The following is a 10246-nucleotide window of genomic DNA, read 5'->3' as shown; positions in this document are numbered from 1 at the left end:
GTGCAAGGCTTAGTACTGTGGAAGTAAATGTCTGTGGAAGTGTCAGACCCTTGGGCAGTATTTGCAAGGAGGAGCGCTTAAGGCTGGGACTTACTGAGTTAATGGGCCTCAGGATGTCTGCACAATAGATCACAGTTGATTAATATGCTTAATACAGGAGCACGCTGTTTTTCAGAGGGGCCGTTAGGCTTGGTCTAAATTTGGTTGAAAGCCTGTGTCCCATAGTAAAAAAGCAGGGAGTAACTGGAATAGGGTCCGTTTTCCCCCAGCTCTATCTCCCAGCTGTTGCTGGGTGTTCAGTTCAGCTGTTGCAGCCGATGCCTATCCACAAGTGTGTGAACAGAGACCAAGGTCTCAGCTATTTAAACTCTTGACACCTGTCCTCCTTCTTTTGCAGCTGACATCAGCCTTGCAGACTGGGGTCGCAAGGCCATTGAGATTGCGGAGAATGAGATGCCAGGGCTGATGAAGATGCGGGAGATGTACGCTGCATCAAAGCCGCTGAAAGGTGCACGTATCGCTGGCTGCCTTCATATGACTGTGCAGACAGCAGTTCTCATAGAGACCCTTATTCAGCTGGGAGCTGAGGTAAAGTCTCTGAGTTTCTCCTTCAGTGTTCTCTTAAGTAATGCTCTGCCTGGGGCGCTGCTTCAGCTTATATAACTACCTTAGGGAATCCTGGCAAATGCCTGTACTTCTTGGAAGAGATTGTGCTGCAATCTCCGGGTGGATGGATTATGTCTTCTCTCCTTAAGCAAAAAGCTTGTCACCTGTACTGCATGCACCTCTGGGATGTGGGATGTGGCTTCCCTCTGGACGAGCTGCATCTTCACAAGTGCTTGTTTTGGGCTGGCTAGCCTGGGTCAGCCGCCCTGTCAGCTGTGTGTACAGTACCCTGGGCAGTGGTGCTAAAAGCTGCTCCCACACAGTTGCGTTGTGCTGGGGCATGCACTGCTGTTACTGGTAACACTGAAGCTCTAGTGACTGCCTCCAGCACAGATTAGCCACATTGTGCCCTGGTAAAGTCAGGAAAAACTAATGAAGCTTTCTGAGAGCTCATGCTGGCCCTTGAGCTGTACAGGAAAACAACAGGGAGGCAGTGTGGTTCAGTGATCGAGAGCTGGCGACTCGACTGACTTTGAGTTTGTGTGACTATGAACCAGGGTTACTGGTCCATAATAAAAACTGAGATACTTATAAGCCATTCACTGCATTGTGTCCTCTGCCTGGCTTGCTGAATGAAGTCCAAACATCACGGCTGAGTGTTCACTGTACAGGGCATGAGGAGAGCCAGGCATCTGAGCACAATCCACATAGCTTGCATGCTGAGCAGGGAGCTGGCTGGAACTTGGTGATGGATTATGTTAAGTATGTATGTGATCTGAAATTCCTTCTTCCTGAAGTTTAGCTGCCTGAACTTGGGCTGCCTGGAGGTGCCCTATATGGGATCCCTCCCTGGGAATGATTAAAAGAGTAGAGCAGTGTCATGCTTGTCAAAAGGCACTGGGAGAAGGGAAAGGTCTCTTGGTAGCAGCTAAGTCATTTCCTCAAAAAGTGGAGGGGGTAGGTCTAGACAGCATGCCAGGTCAGCCTGGGCAAGGTGTGTGCTGTTGTGCAGGTGTTCTTCAGCTTGTTCAGAGCTGGTTTATGGTTGCAAATAGTGCAATGCTGAAGGAGAGCTTTGATATGGAGGGACTGTCCTGGCTTTATTCCAGCTACTCAGTGTATGAAGCTCTCGTCCCTCCACAGGATTTAGAAGAAAGCAGTAGCCACTGAAATTTGGGAAGTTCCTTGCTGCTCCTGTTGGTTGCTGTATCATACTATGGCTGGCCTAGGCAGCAGCTGTGTTCTTACTGAAACATTACCAAGCTGCTTCAGTCTGAGCACAACCCCAAATCAGTGTTGCGTGGTGTTCATCCAAGTCATTCAGGGAGGTACCTGCAGAGATTTGGTTCTTCTAAGCATGAATTATGGTTGTGCCTTTTAAGATGCATGCTGTCATGTTAGCTCCTTCCTTGTCCTGATACTGACTTGTTAGTTTAGATTTTGACTTGAGTCAAAATGCTGCTTGTTAGTTTAGATTTTGATGTATCTTTGGATTCAGTTCTGGTTCATCTTTTCTGCCAGAACTTTGGTACCTGGGAGGGAGGAGTGAAACTCTGGTGAAACCATACCCTACATCATGAGCATGTAGTTCACTGCAGCGTAGCAATCTTGGTATCCCTTGTTTGCCTGGGTTAACAAAGATAAATACTTCATGCCTCAGAGTGTAAGTTCTAAAATTGTAATAAAAATGCATCCTCTTCATTACCAGTGATGTAAATATTAGGCTCTGAGCCCACTGGGTATGCCAGTTATTCTCAGGGTCTATGCCATTATCACAAACTGGTGTTGGAGATCTGAGGATGCAGAGTTGGAGTGACCTATGTCTTGTATCAAGTCCTTGTAGTATAAGCCATATATAGGTATTCTGTATACTTTGAATTTCATGACACCTCCTGATGTGATCTGTACGGATACAGAGGGAGCTTAGAAAAACCCAGGTGAGGAGCTGCAGTGCTTAAGGTCATGAATTCAATTTTCCTGTCCTTCCAGGTGTGTTTTCACTGGCAAGTGTTGGTTGTATAGGCTCAGATGAGGTGCTTCCTACTGCAGCTCTTACTTTGAAGGGTCAATTCTTGATAAAGTGGGATGAGTATCTGAAAACAGGCTGAAGAATTATGCTTGTTGCTCTCTCTCCCCCAGGACTGTTACAAATAAGCATGCAGATACCTGCCAGTCAGCCCTTTAGGGGGTGGAATGAGAACTCCTGTTGGGCTCTGGGATGTGGTGGTTTCTGTGCCTCCTGGGGAGCTGCAGTAGGCATGCAGATACTTTTCAGTGCAACTCAGCAACGTACTGTTGCTTTCTAGGTTCCTGAGCCTAGCTATGAAATCTGTGTGGGAAACACTTAGCTGGAAAAGCTTCCATGGCTGGAGCACAGAGTGGGAGTTGGGTGAGCATAATTTTGGAGAATGCCTGTTGATGGAATGTAGTGTTTCAGCTGCATTTCTGACTCTTCTGGGTGCCAGCAGGTGTGTTACTGCATGTCTGTAACTCTCTGTGGACACTTGCTGTGTGGCTCTTCTGAAAATGTGAACTTTTTTGAGCAAAATTTTCTAAACCCACCCTACTGCAAAAGGAAAAGGTTCTTGAGGCAGAGGGTGGTGGAGCACTGGAACAGGCTCCCCAGGGAGGTGCTCATGGCACCAAGCCTGACAAGATTCCAGCAGCATTTGGCCAAGGCCCTCAGGGACATGGTGTGAATGTTGGGATTGTCCTGTGCAGGGACAGGAGTTGGACTTGATGATCCTTGTGGGTCCCTTCCAGCTCACAACATTCTATGATCTTCCTGAAGACCTATAGCTGAACGTATGCTGTGGCTGTCTGGCAGAAGCTCTTGTGAGGAAGGAGATGGCTCAGTATGTGGCACAGCTGAAGCTCTGTTACATTCTCTCCCAAAGTGACGTGGCCTGGGAGAGATATTTGATTTTCACCTTAGCTTTGCAGAGCTACTTAGAAAGGCAGGAATCTGCACTAATATGCCTTTCTGCTCTTGCTCACTTTTTAACTCCTGCGTCTGGAAGAGGGTGCTTGATATCTCAGGACTTTGTTCAGTAAACAAAACTTGGGTTGTTTTCCAGGTACAATGGTCAAGCTGCAACATTTTCTCCACTCAGGACCATGCTGCAGCTGCTATTGCAAAAGCTGGTATCCCTGGTAAGTTTTTCATGTTCTCATTTGGCTCTAATGAGTTGAGGTGTACTGCCTGTTCTAGCTAAATCAAACTGTACAAATCAAGCTTGTCTGAACAAGCTTCAGGATAGAAATAGCCCATGATTGTTACAGAACAGGACATTTGATTCAAGCTGCATTGCATCAGACTAAGCATAGCACTCCTGACAATGGCTGATGTTACACTATGAAACAGCCTGGCTGTATGCTACCAGCTTTAAGCCTGGTCATTAAGATGATTTAATAAGCTGGGTAATTAAATGAATAGGTGTGTAGGTGTGTGTAGATGGAGATGTTTGATGCTTTCCAGCAAGCTTGGTGCTAAACAGGGGTCAGGGAAGGGATGTTATCTGCAGTGTGCCCTGTCACAGTGACAGGGTCAATATTAAAAAGATATTTTTAAGGCTAGAGCTAGACCAGCTGCATTGCTCTGTAATATCCCTGAAGTGATTGATCAGGATGCTGCTGTTTTGTTACTGTCACCTTCCAATAAAGAGCAGTTATTTGCAGGTCAGTGTGAATACGTTAAGCTGTCTGCTGTGTTACTCCACTTAAGGACATACAGTCCTCCTGGCTCTGTGCTGGGAGCTGCATGGCCTGAGCCCAGGTGTTGCAGAAACCAAATTGCTTTCTGGCATCCTGGTTCTTTGCTTTGGGAGGCATTTAATTTGTTATAATTAGCTATTGCCACATGTCTTTCCCCAGCTGTGGTCCATTCTAAGGTAACAGAAGAAAGAGGTCCCTTCATCAGCTCGTTTGGCATTACTGGCTGCAGGCATCACCTTCTCTGCCTGTCTGTGGCATGTGATGTCAAAGGACTGGGCAGGACTCTCTGATGTTAAGATGTTGCCTTCCTCACTGCTCTCAACATCCAAAACTTAACTAAAGAGCATTTTACAGGTAGAGTGTTTGTCTTAAGTTTTTGACCTCTGCCCTTGGTATCCTTGGTTTGTAGAACTTGTTGTTTTTGTTAGTCTTGCGCTTCACAAACTGAATTTATGAGGCCTTGAAGGAATGCTGACCCTTTGGGTACAGTATGAGATACTGATGCACGTTTCTTCAGAAGGGGTGATTGCATGATTGGCTCTTCATGGCTCAAGAGTTAATTTTCTGTGTAAACAGTGAAAACAGGATGATTTAGCCAAATGTTTGGGTATGTAAATCCTATGCCTAATATATGTTTGAATGTCTGAGTACCACTGAGGCTCAAGTATAGCATGAAACCAGTACCAATGCCTGGAAAGGCCAAAATACCACTAGATACAAAGTGCTAGTGGCTGCAGCATGTTGTTGGCAGTAGATGTACTGATATAGAAATGTTCCCTAATAAGAGCAAACAAGACCTGGCAGCTTGGATTTTAACACTGTGCTAGAGACTGGAATTTAAAACTCGAAGTTGCTGAGGAGTTTGGTGCTTAGTTTGTGCTAAAGTCTTGTCCCTCTTTTCTGCTGTGCTAGAAAGTGCTGTATTTGTGTTTTCATTTGTCTGTATCAATATATCCAGTGGCTATTTCTAATTTCTGGTAATGTAGGGTATATTGGGGAGCAAGGGGGGTGTTGTGGATGCAAGTCTGCTGTAGTTTGCTTTGCCTTCTCTCTCTTAACGTGGAAGAAGAATAAGAAGAGCAATGAAGTCTCAAAATTTTGATGAAATTCGTGGCCTGGAACAGATGGCAAAGTGATTTCCCTTCTGCTCACTCAGATTTTTTTTTTTTTCTAATGCAAATGTCTTTTCTGACCTGCAGGGACAGATAATAATCTGTCTGTCTGCTACTAAGAGCTCATGATGAAATCTTCCTTTGGCTGGTTTGCTACATTCTGCGAAAGAACTGACTAATTGTGTATGTTTGTTCCTGTATAGTGTTTGCCTGGAAAGGGGAGACCGACGAGGAATATTTGTGGTGCATTGAGCAGACCCTGTACTTCAAGGATGGGCAGCCCCTCAACATGATTTTGGATGATGGTGGAGATCTTACCAACCTAGTTCATACCAAATACCCACAGCTCTTGAAAGGTGACTTGTTTTTTGTTTTGTCAGGCACATTTCTGCCTGGGAGGCTGCTTAGGCAGTCTGTTTCTGTGGGAATTCCCTGCTTGTGTAAAATGGGTGGGGGAAGAGGGACAGGCATGTGCAAACAGGCTATGAATGAGTGTGAAAATTGCTTACAGTTCAAAACCTGAATCTCTTACCTGCAGGAGCTGTTTCCATCTCTGCTCTATAGTATATAAGCTACAGTGACCTGTCCTTCTGGCCATCCTTCATGGTGCCCATTACCCGAGAATGACCAGTGGTACTACTGACTTGCCAAAAGCTTCCTGGAAATGGGTTGTGTTTTAGAATTGCTTAATGTTTGCTTGCAATTAATATCTTTAACATTTTTTTCTTCCATGTCCTCTTAGTGCACCTCTGGATGAAGTCATGACAAGCTGTACCCTTTCTTGGAAAAGGAACAGTTTTCTACCTTATATAAACTCCAAGGCATTAACTCTTCCAGTTTATATCAGTGAAAGTGCTGATGGAATCAGGGTTGGGACTCTTGCTTTGTTGACTTATTGCCTTCAGTGTAATTAGTAAAACTGAAAACAGATCAGGGTGATGTTGATAGCACATGTTTATGTGAAAAGATTCACCTGAAGGGAATTTGGCATCACCTGCAGCAGCAGGCTGATCTGTGCCTGGCAAGTATGACAGATCCTCCTTAGCTCTGCCAGTGTCCATTGTCTGTGCTGCTGCAAGCTACAGATGCCTGATGTTGCTAGAGGGTGTGTTTGATCTGGGATGTGAAGAAAATTGGATGGTGATATGGGGTGAAACTAAAGTGATACAGTGGGTTGTGGTGGTGTTCATTCATGGTCTGTAAAGGTGAGGTTGCTGTAGAAGCCTCTTGACTCTTGCACTGCTTTAAGAGGAAGCTATGGGGAAAAAATTGAAGTGAAAGGCCGTGGACAGGGCTGTGTGAGGGAGGAGTCTGAGGCTGCTCCCCATCCATGTGCTCGTGCAGGTAGGGGCACAAAAAAGAGAGGAAACTTCTGTGTGACGAGCCTCACTTTCTTCTTTATCTTCAACCTGATGTCATTAGTAATCCAACAGTCAACATCTTTGTGTTATTTAAACTGTTGAGAGAGGTTTTCATTGGTGTCTGCTCAGCCATGCTGGGATGTCCTCTCCCATCAAAGTTTTCTTGCTTCCTAGATTGCCTCTATCTGATGTTCATGACCTCTTGCTTTCCTGCCATTTGATGCCAAGGAATACCACAATTGATCAAGCCTCTGTCTTCCTGGCATTGGCAGAGGCCAAAAAATGTATTTTCCATGTTAATACTCTTCATTTTGCAGGGTTGTTTCCCTGCCATGCATATGCAGCACCTCAGTTGTTTTCCTTCTTCCTGGTGGTCCTTGTGCTGGGCTCCTTTCATGCTCTCATCCCTCCTGCTGTCTGCTGCTTTTTCCCCTCCAACCCTTGGCTCCTTCTTACTTGTCTTGTGCTCCTCATGTGGAAGGGACTGGAGTAGTATGGTGCAGTAGGGCAATGACTTTTGAACTGTCTCCTGTCTTGACATCCGTCTCTAGCCTGCCATTGAGGAAAAACATCCCTTCTGCCCAGAGTTGCTTCCTAAATTCATAGGAATGGCTCTTCCTCTGGGTTTCTAAAGAGTCTAGGCAGGGTGCCATACCTGTCCACATTTCCCTTGCCAAAATGCGTGTGCTGTGTGCACTGACTGTAGCTGAAAAGTCTCCTTGCAGCACTTCAGTAAACTAATTAAGACTGATGTCTGTGGAGGGTGACAGAACTTGATCTGTTTTACCTTCTAGTCCATTGCTCCTTGGAAACAGCAAAACTTCCAGAATGGGACCTGCTGAGTAGAGTCTTGATCTCATTTAACTGAGCTCTGCACTTAGCCCTTTGCTGCATAAACTGCTTAAATGAAGCTGTGTAGCATCCATTGTTTTCTATCTTGAAGATGGAGGTTAATACACCCTAAGGGCTGCTTGTGGTGATGTTTGATCTCTTTGGGGGTGAGGTAGGACAAGACTAACATTAGCAGAGCATGCGCAGTGTGGGGAAAGACTAGGTCCTGAGTGCAGGAGACATTTTGGCATGCAGCATCTGAAAGTGCCATTTGCCATTTAAAGGCTGGACAAGTTTTCTGGGCTACTTTCAGAGGGAACTGGCTTCTATGCTTCAGCTGCTTCTAATTTCAATAGAAGTTGGTTCAGTCCTGGTGTGCACTTAACAGTTGAAAGCAGGACTTGTTCATGTCTGCTTCAATTAGATGTGTTAAATAAGGGTGTGGAAATGCTCAGCAAGCTTCCTCTCCCCCTAATCACAACTGCTGTTAGAGGGCAGAATGGCCTTTGTACTGTTGGCTTATTCCCCTACACTAAATACCCTTAAAACCAAGATAAATAAAGGTAGGAGGGGAAAAACTATCCCAGAATCACAGAATGTCAGGGATTGGAAGGGACCTCGAAAGATCATCCAGTCCAACCCCCCTGCCAGAGCAGGAACCTAAATGAGATCACACAGGAAGGTGTCCAGGCGGGTCTTGAATGTCTCCAGAGAAGGAGACTCCACAACCTCCCTGAGCAGCCTGTATTGTTTCTGTGATGAAATGGTAAAATAATTTATATTTTTTCCCCATCTTCTGCTAGATTCAGAGATTTTGCTTTTATTGGTTAGGGTAGCAGTGATCTAGCAGACACAAAGCCTGGGAAGAATGTGTCTCTGTGTACAGCTGGGTCACTCTGGAGGGAGGGAAGCTGAACTGAGAAGGTGAAGCAATAAGCCTGAGGCATTTCACCAGTATGGGCAGGATGGATTACAGCCATCTGCTCGTACGGAAAAACTAGAACTGAACAAAGGAGAAAGTCATCTGAACCTCATACAAGGGAGGTCTCTGGCATCTGTGCAGAAAACTACTGTTGATAAAAGGTGGAGACAATTAGATCACTTGTGATCGATCCATTGATGGAGATTTGCTCATTGATCAGGTAAGAAATACAGGGCAGTGGAGCTGGTCTGAGTGTTGAGCAAGGTTTTTTTCAGTCTGATTGAACCTTTTCCTCGCTGTAGGCTCTTTGCTCTTCTCACACAGAATCACAGAATGTCAGGGATTGGAAGGGACCTCGAAAGATCATCCAGTCCAACCCCCCTGCCAGAGCAGGAACCTAAATGAGATCACACAGGAAGGTGTCCAGGCGGGTTTTGAATGTCTCCAGAGAAGGAGACTCCACACCCTCCCTGGGCAGCCTGTCCCAGGGCTCCGTCACCCTCACTGTAAAGAAGTTTCTTCTCAAGTTTAAGTGGAACCTCCTGTGTTCCAGCTCACACCCATTGCCCCTTGTCCTACCATTGGGCATCACTGAGAAGAGCCTGGCTCCATCCTCCTGACATTAACCCTTAGCATATTTATAAACATTAATGAGGTCTCCCCTCAGTCTCCTCTTCTCCAAGCTAAAGAGCCCCAGCTCCCTCAGCCTTTCCTCATCAGGGAGATGCTCCACTCCCTTCATCATCTTGGTGGCTCTGCGCTGGACTCTCTCCAGCAGTTCCCTATCCTTCCTGAACTGTGGGACCCAGAACTGGACACAGTATTCCAGATTTAGTCACTCAGGCATTGAAACTGAGTGGTGTCAGCAGCAATTCTTTTAGCAGAGTTGCACAATAGTTTAGACCAATAAATATAAATGTCACCTGGGGGCAGCAGGCAGGTGGCCTTCAGGGAAGGTGTACAGGATGTGAGGTTCGCTTAGTGCCATTTTAAAGGCAGTCTGCTAAGCTTGGGAGTGTCAGCCTGGAGAGCTTGTGAAAGATGAGCATGTCTCCTAGTTGTGAGACAGACAAGAAGAGAGAAGGCAGGTTTGAACTGGAGGTTTCTGCCATGACCTGCTACAGATTTCCTCCAAAAGGGGGTGATTGTGCTTGATCTAGGCAGTTGCACTGGAAAAATTGATATTTTGGGAGACTTAACTACACATGCTGTATTTTACTGTGCACCAGGCAATGTTCTTTAAACTGTCCTGTCCCCTCCAAGCACACCCTAAACATGTGAAAGCCTGAACTCATTCTCTCTGCCAGTAACCATGTGGGGAGTGCAGTTACCAAAGGCCCTGTGAGGTCTGGGGGGACAGACCAGCCTGATCAAGCTCTGTTCCCTTCTAGTGTTTTTGATCTTGTTTCCTTCATGTGACAGTGCTGGTTCTTCTGCCTGGTGGTCTGGGAGGCCAAAGGCAGGTCTGGTGGCTCTGATTGCTTTAGACTCCATAGAGACATTTGTAGAAGTTCTGGTTTGAAAATCACTTTGAATTGCACTCGGGGACTTAAACCGCAGTTGTCTGTGGCTGTGGCTGGTGTGGCTCCGCGGGGCTTGGGTGACATTTAGTTAGTTATTTTTAAGCGGTGGGGATGGCTTGAGCCAGAATTGGCACTCAGGTGCTGTGAGGAGTTGTGGGAACCTCTCTCCCTGCGTGG

The 10246-nt window shown here is 46.0% G+C and overlaps 1 protein-coding gene across 1 annotated transcript; it reads left to right on the top strand.

The window, feature by feature from the left end:
* Window positions 1-397: 397 nt before the first annotated feature.
* Window positions 398-5788, top strand: LOC104532790 (adenosylhomocysteinase B; the record flags this gene model as incomplete). The annotated part of the gene is made up of 3 exons (XM_010178073.1): window positions 398-588; window positions 3684-3759; window positions 5636-5788. Coding segments are annotated over 3 exons (420 nt in total), but the record flags the coding sequence as incomplete, so codon positions are not given.
* Window positions 5789-10246: the final 4458 nt, after the last annotated feature.

Source organism: Antrostomus carolinensis, unplaced genomic scaffold, assembly GCF_000700745.2.
Source record: "Antrostomus carolinensis isolate BGI_N321 unplaced genomic scaffold, ASM70074v2 scaffold48551, whole genome shotgun sequence".
Taxonomy (NCBI): Eukaryota; Metazoa; Chordata; class Aves; order Caprimulgiformes; family Caprimulgidae; genus Antrostomus; species Antrostomus carolinensis.
This window is presented reverse-complemented; position numbering and strand designations above follow the sequence as displayed.